This window comes from Microcaecilia unicolor, chromosome 7, assembly GCF_901765095.1.
Source record: "Microcaecilia unicolor chromosome 7, aMicUni1.1, whole genome shotgun sequence".
Taxonomy (NCBI): domain Eukaryota; kingdom Metazoa; phylum Chordata; class Amphibia; order Gymnophiona; family Siphonopidae; genus Microcaecilia; species Microcaecilia unicolor.
This window is the reverse complement of record NC_044037.1, coordinates 231,938,255-231,955,823: the sequence shown is the minus strand read 5'-3', so window position 1 is coordinate 231,955,823 and position 17,569 is coordinate 231,938,255. Positions and strand designations below refer to the sequence as shown.

Genomic DNA, 17,569 nt, shown 5'->3' with positions numbered 1-17,569 from the left:
GATGCTGCTTCGCCGATTCAGATAGTAGTGAGAACGGGACTGAGGTGGGGAAGGAGAGGGGCGAAAGGGACTCGGGTGGGAGTGTTCAGAGGGGAAAAGGGGAGTGGAGAAGGGGACTGGGGTGGGGATCTCAGACAGGGGAGGGGAGAAGGGGACTGGGGTGGGGGTCTCAGACAGGGGAGGGGAGAAGGGGACTGGAGTGGGGATCTCAGATGGGAGAAGGGAAGGGGAGGGGAGAAGGGGACTGGGGTGGGGGTGTTCAGAGGGGAAAAGGGGAGGGGAGAAGGGGACTGGGGTGGGGATCTCAGACAGGGGAGGGGAGAAGGGGACTGGGTTGGGGATCTCAGATGGTGTTCAGAGGGGAAAAGGGGAGGGGAGAAGGGGACTGGGGTGGGGGTCTCAGACAGGGGAGGGGGAGGGGAGAAGGGAACTGGGGTGGGGGTGTTCAGAGGGGAAAAGGGGAGGGGAGAAGGGGACTGGGGTTGAGATCTCAGACAGGGGAGGGGAGAAGGGGACTGGGTTGGGGATCTCAGATGGGAGACGGGGAGGGGAGAAGGGGACTGGGGTGGGGGTCTCAGACAGGGGAGGGGGAGGGGAGAAGGGGACTGGATTGGGGATCTCAGACCCCCACCCCAGTCCCCTTCTCCCCTCCCCATCTCCCATCTGAGATCCCCAACCCAGTCCCCTTCTCCCCTCCCCCTCCCCTGTCTGAGATCCCCACCCCAGTCCCCTTCTCCCCTCCCCTTTTCCCCTCTGAACACCGCCACCCCAGTCCCCTTCTCCCCTCCCCTTCCCTTCTCCCATCTGAGACCCCCACCCCAGTCCCCTTCTCCCCTCCCCCTCCCCTGTCTGAGACCCCCACCCCAGTCTCCTTCTCCCCTCCCCTTCCCTTCTCCTGTCTGAGATCCCCACTCCAGTCCCCTTCTCCCCTCCCCCTCCCCTGTCTGAGACCCCCCACCCCAGTCCCCTTCTCCCCTCCCCTGTCTGAGAAGGGAAGGGGAGGGGAGAAGGGGACTGGGATGGGGGTGTTCAGAAGGGAAAAGGGGAGGGGAGAAGGGGAATGGGGTGGGGGTCTCAGACGGGAGAAGGGGAGGGGAGAAGGGGACTGAGGTGGGGGTCTCAGACGGGAGAAGGGGAGGGGAGAAGGGGACTGGGGTGGGGGTGCTCAGAGGGGAAAAGGGGAGGGGAGAAGGGGACTGAGGTAGGGATCTCAGACAGGGGAGGGGGAGGGGAGAAGGGGACTGGGTTGGGGATCTCAGATGGGAGACGGGGAGGGGAGAAGGGGACTGGGGTGGGGGTGTTCAGAGGGGAGAAGAAGACTGGGGTGGGGGTCACAGACAGGAGAAGGGGAGGGGAGAAGGGGACTGGGGTGGGGGTGTTCAGAGGGGAGAAGGGGGCTGGAACTGGGGGCTTAAAAAAGGGGCAGAGTGAGAGGGTACAGATCCTAGATGGAAGGGGGAGCGAGAGGGAGGGCAGACCCTGGATGGATGGGAGAAGGAGGGCAAATGGTGGATTGAAGGGGCAGAGAGAAAGGGCAGACAGTGGAGTGGATGGAAGGGAAAGGGCAGACAGTGAATGGAAGGGGCAGAGATAGAGGGCAGATGTGGATGGAAGGAGCAGGGAGAGAGGGCAGACATTGGATGGAGGGAACAGCAGAGAGGGCTGACACTGGATGGCAGAGAACGAAGACAGATGCTGGATGGAAGGAAGATGGTGAAAAGAAGATGAGGAAAGCAGAAACCAGAGACAACAAACTGTAAATAAAATATATATTTTTGTTTTTTGCTTTAGGATAAAGTAGTATTGTAGCTGTGTTAATAAATGTTTATAATAGAACATATAAACAAGGTAATCTTTTTATTGGACTAATTTTAATACATTTTGACTAACTTTCGGAAAACAAAACCCCCTTCCTCAGGTCAGGATAGGATACTGTAACAGCACTATACTGTACTGACCCGAGGACGGAGGTTTTGGCCTCTGAAAGGTAAATGTATTAGTCCAATAAAATGGTATTATTTTACTTTCTATATTTGTTTTATTTCTATTTGTTAATTTGTAAAGTGGTGATTGGTACTTGTTAGTTTTTTTCAAATTTACATCTGCTGTCTTTATATTTTGCACAGTACTAGGGGACAGTTTCTGTTTCTGTGGTGTTGCATTGTATGCAGAGTCTGGCATCTTGGGGGTTCAGTTTAATTTTTGTCTAAATAGAAAGTTTATGATTACTTATTCTATAGTGGATTAGGATGTATCTGTGTTTGTGAAAAAGACATGGCTTTCAGTTGGCATTGACTGTGCAGGATCTACGATCTATACTATTCTGTCTGGTTTCGTTTTACAATAGGTGAATTGATGTTCTAGTGCTCACTGTAGTGTTTAAGATGCTTTCCTTTTCCTTGTGTGACTCGTAGAAATGACTGCTTATGGTATGGTAGAATTGCTCTATAGGTCCTGAGTGTTTTGTATTCTCGGCATGCCTAGTACTGGATTTTTTTTTGGGGGGGGGGGGGGGTGTTAAAAAATGACCGGCCCCGGGTGTCAAGTACCCTAGGTACGCCACTGACTATCTGTACCCTTGTCAAAAGAAATTGTACAATGTGATACTCGTCAGCCAGCTTTCTCAGGAGTAACCCCCACGCGCTGGAATTTAGTCCCAGAGGGGTGACTGACTATTTACTCATTCTGCACCTGGACTAGCTTGTTACACACTCTGTAACTTAGATCAGTTCCTTATTTCTTGCGTAACTATACAAAGAAATTGACTTTTTAGTCAGCCACCAAATTATCCCAACTGACTCTGTACCACGCATCTTGTTCCCCTCATATATCTGCTCTTGGTCCCTCAGCTATATGGTAAGCCGTATTGTAGACAATCTTTAGCATCATATCTATGTTAGTTGAATGTTCTTATCATTCTTATTAGGTGTATCATTAGTATTATGCTAACACTGTAATATAGCTCTACTATTGAATTCCAGTGCTGTTAAATGTGTATATTTTTGTTACTGTTTCATGGTAGTTCTATTATTAGGTTTCAATTTACTGTTTTCAAGTTTACCTCATTTATTGTATTTAGTTAATTCTTGGTTATTTACTATTGTTATGCTGTTAACAAAATTGTAAGTTTGATGTTAAACTTAAACTGTACCTAATGTACACCACCTTGAGTGAATCTCTTCAAAAAGGTGGTTAATAAATTCCAATAAATAAATAAATAAAATTTGTGCCAATAATTGGGCGCTAACAATCAATGATTGGCATTAATTGTCAACACTTTGGATTTGCACGTGAATCTTGCTAAATGCTATTCTATAAAGATCCGTGTGAAAATCATACTGTGGAACTCAAAAGAGGGGCTGGCCATGTGACGGGCATGGGTGGGTCGGGGCATTCGCCAAAGATGAGTGCAGTATTAGAGAATACTGAGAATCTGTGCCTAAATTATATGCCAGCATTTGCACCAGGTTTCAGTTCGTGTAAATCCTCATGCTCAAAGTTTAGCGTGGAAATCAGCTCTAACTGGTACTCTATAAATGGCACTCAACTTGGAGAACTGTTTGTAGAATAGCACTCCACGCAGATTTTTTTGAGGACCGTTTAGTGAATCCACTCCCCAGTGCTTACATAAATGTGTAGAATATCTAGCATTTTTACACATACCACCACTAATCGCTATTGTACAAAGGCACGCATAACTTACATAGCGCATAAATGCAAGGGGCGTATACATGGGTGGAGCATGAACAGGGCTTCCACTTACACTTACAACTTACAGAATATAGGAGCCCTTTTGCTAAGGTGGAGTGAAATCTGGGCTTAGCATGTTCCAATGCAGGACTTTCCCACATGCTAAACCCAGATTTACCGCAGCATAAAAATAGGGCATTTATTTTCAGGTCATGCGCTAATGTTCTCATTAGTTCATGACACCTGCAAAAAAAAAAAAAATAACATGGGAGCACTTACCATCACTAATTTAGGAGGTGCTTAAGTGCTGCTGTTCTAACCTGTGTTATCCAGTTAGCATGCGCTAATGCGAACGTGCTAGCTGAATAATGCAGGGACACCCACTATCTGCCCATGACACACAATAAGGGGTGAAGGGGGGTATCTACATGTGGGTACAGTGGGTTTGTGGTGGGTTTTGAAGGGCTCACATTTACCACCACAAGTGTAACAGGTGGGGGGGGGGGGGGGGTGGGCCTGGGTCCACCTGCCTGAAGTGCACTGCACCCACTAAAACTGCTCCAGGGACCTGCATACTGCTGTCAGGGAGTTGGGTTTGACATTTGAGGCTGGCAAAAAATATTTTTAAAGTTTTTTTTTGAGGGTGGGAAGGAGTTAGTGACCACTTGAGGAGTAAGGGAAGGTAATCCCCGATTCCCTCCGGTGGTCATCTGGTCAGTTCAGGCACCTTTTTGAGTCTTGGTCACAAGAAAAAATGGACCAAGTAAAGTTGTCCAAGTGCTCGTCAGGGACACCCTTCTTTTTTCCATTTTTGGCCGAGGACGCCCATGTGTTAAGCATGCCCCAGTCCCACCTTTGCTATGCTTCCGACGGAAAGCAGTTGAGGGCACCCAAAATCGGCTTTCAATTATACCGATTTGGGCGTCCCTGGGAGAAGGACGCCCATATCCCGATTTGTGTCAAAAGATGGGCGCCGTTCCCTTTCGAAAATGAGCCCATTCATCTCTCAGCCCTTGTAATCTCCTACACCCTTTCTCATGCCCTCCAATCACTTGGTTCTGCCCGCACCTAAATTTGCTCACTATGAATCTACTCATCACTCTTCTTTCTAGCACCAAAACTCAGGAATGATCTACCTCCTGCCAGTGGCATAGGAAGGGGGGGGGGGTGGTCCACCCCCGAATGCATGCCGCTGGGGGGGGGGGGGGGGGAGTGTCGGCTCCGCTGGTTCCCTGCTCCCTCTGCCCCGGAACAGGTTACTTCCTGTTCCGAGACAGAGAGAGCAGGGAACCAGCGGGACTGACGCAGCTCCCAGCAGGTAAGAATGCACTCTGGGGGGGTTGATGCGTCGAGGGGGTGTCGTGCTGCACCCAGGGGGTATCGATGCACCGAGGGGGGGGGGGGGTGCTACGCCACTGCCTCCTGCTTTGCTTTCTGAACTTTCTTTCTCTCGCTTTAAAATGCTTCTTAAGACCCATTTCTTTACTCTTGCCTTTGGTTTTCCCCTTTCCGCAAGCTAGCAGCAGATACCCGTCTCTCCTGTGCAGACGCAGATCTATTATATATATGCGTGTATGTGTTACTCTTGTGTGAATGAGCCTTTCCATTTTGGAGTTCCTTTCTCACATAAGTGGCAGTTTATTAAGCACAATAATGAATAAAAACATAATACATACTTTGTGCGTGTAAAGAGGTAAAATACCCTAAAATGCTTTAATGCACATAGGGGTCCTTTTACTAAGCTGCAGTAAAAGGGGGCCTGCGGTAGCATCAGTGCTTGTTTTTGATGAGCACTGAGACCTCCGTTTTTCGCAGCAGGTAAAAGGCTGTCCATTTCGATGGGGAGCCCTTACCGCCACTCATTCAAATGGTGGTAAGGGCTCCTGCGCTAACCCAGTGGCAACCGAGCAGTATGCGGTGTTGCCTGATTACCGCCGGTTAAATTCCAGCACTACAAAAATAGGACATTTTTTGTAGGACCAGAAATGGCACACGCTAGGAGTGAGAGCTACCGCTGGGCTCCTGCGATAGCCTAGCAGTAGTTACAGATTGGCACGTGGCAAGCTCTCGGTGGGCTTACTGCTGCTTAGTAAAAGGGCCCCTTACAGCAGCCTGTTTTTCCAACGGTGAGGAAGCAGTTGGGTTTAACACCCTTTATTATAAGAGACCCGTGGGTAAGTTATGTGTACAGATGAGACTATACACCTCTTGCCATATTTAGGGGTGTATAATTACCCTAGGTCTATGGCTGGTATAACTGTGGGTGTGTAAACCTTAGGCACACTGATACCAGATTATGCTGGTGCTCTAATTATGCAATCTGGGCATCCAGATGTTGATATATAATAGGATCTCACTGTCCAGCATCAGGGTACTAAAAAGAGGCACATTCCTACAGAATTGGCTCCTAAGTGTTTTACATGGGTCTTAACACACCTTGAAAAATTCTTAACATGTGGTACAGGTCACGCTTTAAATCCTGTGTTTAACACTGAAGCTAAAAATTTACAAAGTTGTGTTAGCTGTTTAATGCAGGTATTATCATGCACTAGGAGTTAATGCAGCTGCTCCCAAACTGCTAATACCGGGAGTCTTTTATTAAGCCACAGTAGAAGTCAGCTGGTGGTAAATGCCAAGACGCCCATAAGAATATAATGGGTGTCTCGGTATTTTCCGCCAGCTGATTTCTACCATGATCCAAAATCGCTACCACAGCTTAGTAAAAGATTCCCCACAGTACCTTACTAGTTACTGCATGGCAATGCTTGCATTAAACTCCTAAGACAAAGGGGGGCATAGAATGGGACTTGCAGTTGATGTGTACATAGTTCTTACATATTCTCTGTTAATGTGAGAGATGCTGAGGAGCAACCTGAGAGGTGTAGCTAACTGCATCACATTGTCTGCGGCCATGTTATCACAAGCTATCCAAATTTTCTCTGCTATAACTGCATGGAAGATGCAGGAAATATCCTCAGCAGTTAACGGAGAGGTTTTGCAGCTACCGCACATTAAATTTGGCCATTAACACACAGTGGCAGCAAAATCTCATCACATTTTAGGAAGTTTTATGTTAATACAACAATGAGATGAGAAAGTGGCATAGAAGGGGCAAGGAGGGTTGCACTGTGTATTATTGGCAAGCCAGGCAGTTACTGTGGAACATTAACACTTTTAAGGTGTGTTAATAGGGATATAAACAAAAAAAGCAACACTGGGCCTTCAAGACTGGGACAACTATCTTTATTGACAAGTGACCCGACACGGGCCGTGTTTCAGCTTTAATCGATGCCTGCCTTAGGGGTCAAAATATAATTCTGTAATAGGTAAGTTGTATAGGGTCGTTGCCCCAAGATGTTTAATGATGATTATCAGTTTCTGCACTTGCGAAGGTAGAGCTCTATGAAGAGCCTTCTCATTTGCACAAAAGCGTGTCAGGTCACTTGTCAATAAAGAACTTCAGATGTCCCAGTCTTGAAGGCCCAGTGTTGCTTTTTTTGTTTGTATACTTTCTATGTATGCTGTATTACCCTCTCTATAGGTTTTATTTATTTATTTATTTTGTTAATAGGGATATGCATGCCAAAAATTTTCATTTTCTTTCAGTTCCCATCTTATTTGTGGGCTTTTTCATTTAATGTGAACTTTTTTTGTTGTTTCAGGGATATCATCAATTTTGCACACTATTGCTCAAATAGTATCCCCTATTATGCAATAACACTTTTTTTTTGTGCCGAATTTTTAGAAACTAGCCTTAGTATGTTTTAATTCCATTAACACATGCTAAGCTTTAGTAAAAGGGCCCCCCAATCAGCTAGGCACACACCCCTGTCTCTCGCACCTCCCCTGAAGAACATTTCATGCATTCATCTCTTTCCATGCATATGTATTTTCTAATGCCTATCTTGAGTCTCCCCACCTACTTTTAAATCTGAGAGTGGACAGAATTTAGCTTTGTCTTTCCCTAGCTACAGTATTACATTTGCTTTTTTTTATTATTTTTCTCATCAGTGGCTATTTCATTTTTGAACTGCACTTTGGGCTATTATAACTTTTCTTTTTTTTACTTCAAATTTAATTTCACTTGCTTTCAATGAAAGTTTTATGTTTCTAACATACTTTTTGAGTGTGTTGATGTTGCCCATGTAGTGGTCCTTTTACTAAGCCACGGTGAAAAGTGGCCTGTGGTAGTTCGAGCGTGTCTTTTGGGTGCACACTGGGCCATTTTTTACCATATCTAGGAATAAAGGGCCTTATTTAAGGGACTTTAAAATGGACGTGTGCTAAAATTGAAACCAGCACACATCCATTTTCAGCCTGAGACCTTACTGCCACCCATTGACTTAGTGGTAAGGTCTTACATGCTACCCGCGCGGTAAGCATACAGAGGGCGCCAACTGCTGTTTACTGCTGAGTAAGTGGCCCACGGTAAAAAATAGAAAATTATTTTCTACTGCAGGATTCGGTGTGTGCCCAATTCAGAATTACCGCCTGGCTCACACACTAGCTGAGTGGTAGTGCCGATTTGACGAACACGGTACACTCATAGGCCTTCCCGCGCCTTTGTAAAAGGGCCCCGTAATAAAACTTCACCCATTGGTTTTATAAAAAGCTTCCCTCTGTATGGGTTGAGGAGAGAAAAGCAGAGGTTAGGTCTCCATAGGGATTACATCACTTACTCTGACATTCGTGAATTCAGCTCACCCACTGAATTACAGTCAAACCAGCCAATGTCCATTCTCATAACCTTCCTAAAGTAAGCTTTTCTGATTTTCTGAATTTGACGAGCGGCAGCGGTTATCCATAAACAGATCTGTGAAAAGAGTTACATTGATTATGAAATAGCAACTAAACTGTTTGGGGTGGACACAGTTAAAGACAGAGGGGCTGATATTCAGCTGGTGATGGTGAGTGGGTTTTTATAGCAAGTTGTGGTGTTATTTCCAGATATTCAATGCCAGACCATGTCTGGCCACTGACATTGGATATCTTGGTTTATGTCGCTGTCTATCTCTTATGGGGTTAAGTGGGACCCAGTCGGTGGAGTAGAGGGTGCTAATGTAAATCACAAGTGGCAGGTGCAGGTGGTCCTGAACTGTGCTGGGGGTAGACCCTCTAAGTGGCCTCAGGGTTAGCTCCAGGCGGGTGGCTAAGTGTTTTGTGACAAACCTTAACAATTACAATAAAACTAAAATGAACATCAATAATTGAATCCAACAGTGTAAAAGGGTAATCATTAAACTGTTTTAGCTGAGAATTAGAATATGCAAAATCTTAAGTCAGATAGATCACAGCCCTGCTGAATGCAGAAGATGTATTTCCCGCCCAACAGCCTCAACAAGGCCTCAACAGCATCACTTGTAACAAAGTCATCCTATGGGTCGCAGAGCCCTCCTGGGCTATTCTAACGTCTGAAAATTACTCTCACATTGTTAACTCATAATATAATATTGTCCATGTAAAGTTCATTGTTTAAAAAGGCTTACTATACTGCCTTTTCTAGTGAGCAGGTCAAAGCGGTTTACAATAGAAAAAAAAACAATTAAAAAAAGAAAGTTAATAAATAACTTCAATTAAAAGTAAGACAGTCACATGCAGCAGTAAGATACACTTTTATTGAATATGCTTCCAGATTCCTAGACCAAAATCCAGCTACCATAGAATCACATGTCAAAGCCTAATGTGAAAAAAATGAGTTTTCAATAAAGACTGAAAGACCTTATCAGAACATTTTCTAAACAAGTACAGCCACATCTGAAGAAACTCATACTAAACCAGCCCTCTGTGGGCACATTCTACATGCTACCCAAAATCCACAAACCTGGAAACCCTGGCAGACCAATCATATCGGGTATTGGCACACTCGTGGAGGAAATATCTGGACTTATAGAGGGAATTCTGAAACCTAAGGTGCACAAGACAAACAAGCTTCATTCAAGACACCACAGACTTTCTGAATAAATTGAAAAATATCAAGCAATTACCACCGGGTACCCTTCTGGTCATGATGGATGTAGAATTACTATACAGCAACATTCCCCATGCGGATGGCATAGCTGCATATGAGAAGCTCCTAAAAACATCCACACTGGACCATCAATACTCACCAGAAACGATTACAAAATTAATCAAATTTATTCTAACTCACAACTATTTCCACTTCAACAATGATATCTACCTACAAATCATGGGCACTGCGATGGGCACCAAGGCAGCCCCCCAATATGCTAACCTCTTTATGGCTGAACTGGAAGAGACATTTCTGAATACATATCAGACCACATCCCTAAATTATTACCAGTATATTGATGACATTTTTATGATTTGGACTGAAGGGGGAAGAAACTCAAAAACAATTTTACAGTTCTTTCAATACATACCATCCTACAATCAGAGTCAAAATTGACTACTCCCCAGAAAAAGTCAATTTTTTGGACACCACAGTTTCAATCAGCAATGGCTACATACAAACATCCATATATAGGAAACCCACAGACAAATGCAGCTACCTCCACAACTCCAGCTTCCACCCTTCACATACAAAAAAATCCATTATCCACAGCCAAGCCACAAGATACCACCATATCAGCTCTGACCCAGGGGACAGAGACAGGCACCTCAAAATCCTGACTGCATCCTTCAAACAGAAAGGATACAACCCCAAAATAATCTCCAAGAATATTGCCTCCTCCCTCAAAACACCCAGGGAAAATCTGCTACAATGCAAGGAAAAGAAAGCCACAGACATAACCCCCCTTATAGTGACATACAACCCACAGCTGGAAAAACTGAGGGAAATCATAAGATATCTGCAGCCACTATTTCAGGAAGATGAATTACTGAGAGAGATATTCCCATCCCTACCAGTGCTGGCCTTCCGACAGCCACCCAATTTAAAACACAAGCTAGTAAGAAGCAAACTCTCAACAGAGAACCAAAAAGAAGAGAATGACACACATCCTTGCAATATATCCAACTGCAAACTATGCCAAAACATTTCACAAGACCCCACAGTCATTCACAAAGGAAAAATATTCAACATAAAGGAATGCTTCATATGCACATCTTCCAATGTAGTATATGTCATCCAGTGTAAAACAAAAAGTGATGAAAGGTGCTATATTAGAGAAATAAGCCAGATGCTGAAGAAGAGATTTAATTTACATAGACATCATATGAAAAATGCCAGTGCCAATCAAGATGTTACCTCTGTGGGACAGCACTTTACAAAACCAGAACACTGTACTAATGATTTTATAGTGAGAATACTTAAAGGAATCTTTAAAACAATACAGGAACGCAAGACCTTTGAAGTCAGAATGATTAAATATTTTGACACCCACCAGACAGGACTTAACAAAGATCTGGATTTTCTAGCCTATTATAAACCATGAAATTTCACTGCTTTGTCACCCTCTGATCACCATGCGTATCTCCCTGTCCCCCATCCTCTCAGCCCTCTCTGTTTCTCACCTAGCCCACCCCTCTCTCATCCTTTCAGACTATCACTGAAATACTTTGATGTTTCTCTTATATATGCTGTTACTTATCAAAAATTGCTTATTTCTGATCTGATGAAGAAGGGCTACCTTCAAAAGCTAATCAAAAAATGTATTAAGTTAGTCCAATAAAAAAAGGTGTCATCTTACTTTCTTTTCTATGTTTTATTTTATTCTATTTCTATTGACTGGCTTTAGAAGTGGACTAACACGGCTACCACATCTCTCTACTCAATAAAGACTTAAATTTCTTTAAGGACAATTCTTTGCACAAAGGAATGAGAAAAGCATTCCAGAACAAAGGGGTAAGAAGAAAGAAAGAAGAATGACAAGTAGATACTAAAAAGAGCATGGAAGAGAGGTGGAAGGGTAAAGTCCTGTTCATGAACAGGTCAGGAAGAACATCCAGGAACATGAGAAACATGAAGAGAAATCAGAGTAGAGCGATAGAAAGAGATCCCTTCATATAATGTATAATGAATACAGTCCCTCCGATATTCAAAACTATTTAACTGGTCAGGAATGGCTCCTGGCTGGTTAAATAGGGTTTAAGCTTCTAACCGTGGATATTCAGCGAGTGAGCTTCCTCATTAGTTTTAAAAACCTCCTGCTATTTTATGTTTTAATTATTTTTTAACTTTTATCAATATATACTGTATATATATATATATATATATATATATATATATATGAAAATCTTTCTTTTCAGGAACACTGTAGCTTGAGGACACTTATCTTATGTTTTTATTTACTAAGGTGCACTCACGTTTTTAGCACGTGCTAAACATTACTACTACTACTACTTAACATTTCTAAAGCGCTACTAGGGTTACGCAGCGCTGTACAATTTACATAGAGGTACAGTCCCTGCTCAAAGAGCTTATAATCTAGAAGACAAGAGAACGGTCAAATTGGGGCCGTCTGGATTTACTGAACGTTAAGAGTTAGGTGTAAACATTAGAGACACCAATGCATTCCTATGGGCATCTCTAACGTGAGCGTGCCTTAGTAAATGACCCCCTAAATTTGGATATGACTTTCTTCAGTTTGATCTACAGAGCATCTCTGTTTCACCGCCCGCTTCCTCAGGAATCAAACCGCCATCCCTCAATTTAACCAGTCCTACTACTTTTCTCTAGTTCTTTCCTTTCAAATGAAGAACCAGAGAAAAGTAAAATAGCAGGAGGTTTTTAAGACTAATGAAGAAGCTTGCCTGGCTTCAACAGTTGAAAATGTACAATTGAGAGCCAAGCATCTGAAGTCTTTTCCTCCATCAAACACATTGAAAAGTTTAAGAGGGGAATATTATACTTGTTCCATATAGAGATTAAGAGTTTTCTCAATAGCAAGTCAGAGCCAAATTATAGATTTCATTATATCGTGCGCAATAAAAATGTGACTGAATTTATACCAATTTATAAAAACAATGTGCACATTGTCAATTCTTTGTATTATATTGCAATGTAAAGAAAAAAATAGATAATGAGAAAATAGAAGATATGTTACATTTTAGCATTTTATTACATAATATATTAAAATAATTAAAATACTGACCTGAATATATCCAAGCAGCAGCACAGAACAACCAATTGCTGCATAGTAACTGGCAAATCTAGTCATTTCAGCCTCAATGTCCAGTAATCTGATAACACAATGGATTGCAAAATGCAGTATTATGACATAAGCGTACACTCTCCATGCTCTACAAGCTACAAGTAAGTGAACATGAACGCTGGCCCAACAATTACCATTCATTACTTTATTAAAGTCATTTCAAGGGAAATCATTTCCAATAACATTGGGGCCCTTTTTTGAGAGCTTAGTACGAGTTAACGGACATTATTGTGTGCTAAGTGCCATGTGGCCCATAGGTATAAAACAGGACACACAGCATTTAGCGTGCCCTAATGTCCGTTAGCACTAAGCTTTAGTAAAAGGGCCTCTAAGGGTACAGCATTGTTAATAGTTTGTCTGCTTAACTTTAACACTTGTGAGTTTCACAAATTGGGCTAAAGTGTGACAATGCCATCAATTCGTGTTACTAGCTGCCCATGTTAAAGCATATTAGCATACACTAATGCAGTGTAGTACACTTTATTAATTGATTAGGTCGATATTTAAAATGTTTTAACGGGGCAGGAGCTGGCCAAGTTTCATGGGCTGGGTGATCTCCATATTTTTAAAGACACAGAACCTCAGAGAGCGACTGAAAATCTGGGGAGACAACCACAGCACTATCTGGTTAGTACCAGGGCAGTCCAGGAGTAGAGTCTGAAAGGAGCTGCAATTTACTCAGCAGCGATTTTCAGACCGCTAAGAGGGGCATAATCGAAAGGGATGCCCAAGTTTTGCTGAGGACGTCCTCACAAAACGTCCCGTGGAGGGGCGGGGAAACCCGTATTATCGAAACAAGATGGACGTCCATCTTTCATTTTGATAATATGGTCGGGGATGCCCAAATCCTGAAATTTAGGTTATCCTTAGAAATGGTCGTCTCTAGACTTGGTCGTTTCTGATTTTCGGCGATGATGGAAACCAAGGACGCCCATCTCAGAAACGACCAAATGCAAGCCCTTTGGTCTTGGGAGGAGCCAGCATTCATAGTGCACTGGTCCCCCTGACATGCCAGGACACCAACCTGGTACCCTAGGGGGCACTGCAGTGAACTTCAGAAATTGCTCCCATGTACATAGCTCCCTTACCTTGTGTGCTGAGCCCCCCAAATCCCCCCACTCACAACTGTACACCACTACCATAGCCCTTACGGGTGAAGGGGGGCACCTAGATGTGGGTACAGTGAGTTTCTGGTGGGTTTTGGAGGGCTCACATTTACCACCACAAGTGTAACAGGTAGGGGGGGATGGGCCTGGGTCCGCCTGCCTGAAGTGCACTGCAGTACCCACTAAAACTGCTCCAGAGACCTGCATACTACTGTCATGGACCTGACTATGACATCTGAGGCTGGCATAGAGGCTGTCAAAAAATATTTTTAAAGATGTTTTTTAGGGTGGGAGGGGGTTAGTGACCACTGGGGGAGTAAGGAGAGGTCATCCCCGATTCCCTCCAGTGGTCATCTGGTCAGTTCAGGCACCTTTTTGTGCCTTGGTCATAAAAAAAACAGGACCAGGTAAAGTTGTCCAAGTGCTCGTCAGGGGCGCCCTTTTTTCCATTATGGGTAGAGGATGTCCATGTGTTAGGCATGCCCAAGTCCTGCCTTTGCTATGCCTCCAACACCCCCCTGTGAACTTTGGTCGTCCCCACGACAGAAAGCAGTTGGGGACGCCAAAAATCGGCTTTTGATTATACCGACTTGGGCGACCCTATGAGAAGGACATCCATCTTCCGATTTGTGTCGAAAGATGGGCGTCCTTCTCTTTCGAAAATGAGCCAAACCAGGGCCACAAACCAAAGTTTTATTTCACTGAGCTGAGAGAAGGCCAGGGCTGGGCTTGATCCCAGCCGGTCGTAGGGTTTTAAGCCACACTCTTCTTTCTTTCTTTCTTTCTTTCTTTCACAGTCTGGGAGTAAAATAACTTCACTCACACTCCAAAGAAACTCTCCACTCCAGGGTTTATAATAAAATGCAATAACTTTTACTGGAATGCTGCAACAGGCAGATATCCAAATGTCATGCTTTTCTTGTAACAAACAGTTCAATTTGCTAAAAACTACTACTACTATTTAGCATTTCTATAGCGCTACAAGGCGTACGCAGCGCTGCACAAAAGAGGTTTTTGTGCAAATCCAAGACTTTTGGTGTAAACGTTCCAACTATTAAATTAAGACTCTTTATAATCCTAGGATATTTACATATTTACAGTACCACCAGTCCTCCAATACTCATCCTTTCTGACAGAACATTCCAAGGCGGTGCTTCCTGCGCTTGCTGCGGCAAACTGTCCCTCTGAGCTTCTACCCAGCCACTGGACTCACTCAGGACCAGATCCCCCTGTCTGTCCTTTCCTTCCAGAGGTCCAGAGGTGCACTTCCATGAGCTGCTGCCTCTGGCACTGAACAGGCTCTTCCTGCTCTGCTACCGGACTGGGTTAACCCTTTCTACCCACACAGAGCACTCTTCACAGTTAATACTGTTATTGATTAAAAACTTCTTCTTTATTCAGCCTTAAGTTATTGGGCCTGACCAGATACCCCCGCTCCTCACGGGTCCTGGCAGAGGTGAAGGCAACCAAAGACCATGTGCTTACTAATCCTATCAGTTTTATAACTTGTCAACTCTGCCCCAGCTATGACACCCATTGTCACTCTTTCTTTCCCAAACCTCTCTCTGGGCTGGGGTCTTCACCCTCCCATCCATGCTGTCCTCTTCCCCCCCCCCCCCCCCCCAGGGAATCTGGAGAGTTCTACAGTAGTCTAGTAATCCCCTGAGGAAATTTCCAAACCCAATTTACCAGGGGATTACATAAGTAAGTGTCGAGATAAAGTTAGGACGGTAAAAAGGCTCAGTTAGGCCTGTATTGGATATCTGGGTCCTATTCTGCCCATGGTGGTCAGCGCCTTTAAAATCCATGACTGTTACTGACTGAATATCAGCCTCCAAATTAATAGTATTTGTTAAGACTAAATAAAAACAGCTTTCAACAAAGCCCTTCCTCTAAACCTTAGTCTGTAATTTAAAGGAGCTCTTGAGGTATCAAACTGTCAAAAAATCAAGAAAAATCAATGTGAAGCAAGCAGACACGCACGCACGCACACACACACACAGAGGATAAATATTCTCAGCACTGTTGGAATATACCAGAACGCAGGGCTTTTGAAATTTTAATCATCAATTTGGTTAATTGGAGCTCTTAATAATTTCAGTCATGTCAATTAATCATCAATCAGGGAAGATTAGTTCATGCAGGTCAACCATGGAACTCAAACTTTTAAAATCTTGTCAGAATGTAAAGAAATGATCAAGTAGCAGATAACCACAAAGCATTTTCAGCACCTCAAGTTTGGTGAATAACAGCAAGTAAGCAGATATCAGTAAAGCACTTGCAGGGGCCCCAGAATTAGTCCTGCCCCAATCCAACTCAGGAACTTGTCCCCAGCTCCATTGCATACAATCTCTCTCTCCCTTCGCCCCCACCCAGTGCCCTCTCTTTTTCTTCACTCCCTCCTGCCAAGACACTCTTTCCCAGATTCTATTTATATCAGCAAATGTTGGGTGCCGGAATCTGAGGAAATGGGCACCAATTGGCCATTTAATTGATGCTAATTAGGGCTTAACTGAAGTTGCACATGGATCTCCCCTGTGCACTATTCTGTAATTTGCTGCATAACGTTTCCCACACACAACCCAAAAAAGGGACATGACCATGGGAGGGGCATAGGCGGGTCATGGATGTTCCCAAAAGTTAAGCACCAAGTTGTAGAATAGTATTGATCCGCACCTAATTTACACCTATTTCTATCAGGCATGTCTAGCACCCAAAGGTTTGTGCAACCTGCGCGCTATTCCAGTATTCTATAAAAGTCGGACACCTTTATGGAATAGGGGCTCAGCCTGGATCTTTTCAGTGCTATATATAAAATTCCCCCCTCTCCAAGTCTTTCTCTTTGCCTTCCCTCCCCCCCTCTAGAAAGGGTAAAGGGTCATGGATTTGATATACTGCCTTTCTGTAGTTGTATCACACTCACTTATTGTATGGAGCTACTTTCTCTGCCTCTAGTGGGCTTACAATCTAAGGGATCCTTTTACAAAGGTGCACTGAAAAATAGCTTGCGGTAGTGTAGGCGTGGGTTTTGGGTGCATACCAATCCATTTTTTAGAGCACCTGTAAAAAAGGTCTCTTTTGTTTTTGCCGAAAATGGACGTGTGGCAAAATCAAAATTGCTGCATGTCCATTTTCGGTCTGAGACCTTACCGCCAGCCATAGACCTAGCAGTAAGAAATCTGGGTGGTAATGACCTGCATGCATCAAATGCCACTTGGTGTGCATCCTTTACGCGTGCCATAAAATAAAAAATATTTTTCAGACGCACGCAAGAATTGAAATACCACAAGGGCCACACAGTAACTGAGCAATAACTCCAATTTGGTACTTATTCTGTGTGCACGTGGCTTAGTAAAAGGGGCCATAAGTTTTATACCTGGGGTAATGGAGAGGCACAAGGAGCTGTAGGGGGACTTGAACCCAGTTCCCCAGGGTCTCAGCCCACTACACTAACCATTAAGTCAATCCTACACTGTATTCTTGTCCCTCTCTCAAGCACACTCATTCTCACTCTCCCTTCCCTCACCCCCATGGTACTCTGTTTCTTTATCCCTTCCCTTCATTTCACCGACATTCTCAACACTCTCACTGTTCTTTCCCTCATACTACACATTCTGAGGCAAATGCTCAACACTCGAACACTATACAAAACAGCCTGTC

General features: G+C 44.0%; 1 protein-coding gene across 1 annotated transcript in view; it reads right to left on the bottom strand.

Moving 5' to 3' along the window:
- ABCB11 (ATP binding cassette subfamily B member 11) overlaps positions 1 to 17,569 on the bottom strand; it is a 130,236-nt gene that overhangs the window by 74,286 nt on the left and 38,381 nt on the right. Inside the window, 2 exon segments of the mRNA XM_030209802.1 lie at positions 8,370 to 8,503; positions 12,744 to 12,831. Of these exon segments, the coding sequence (XP_030065662.1) occupies positions 8,370 to 8,503; positions 12,744 to 12,831 (222 nt within the window).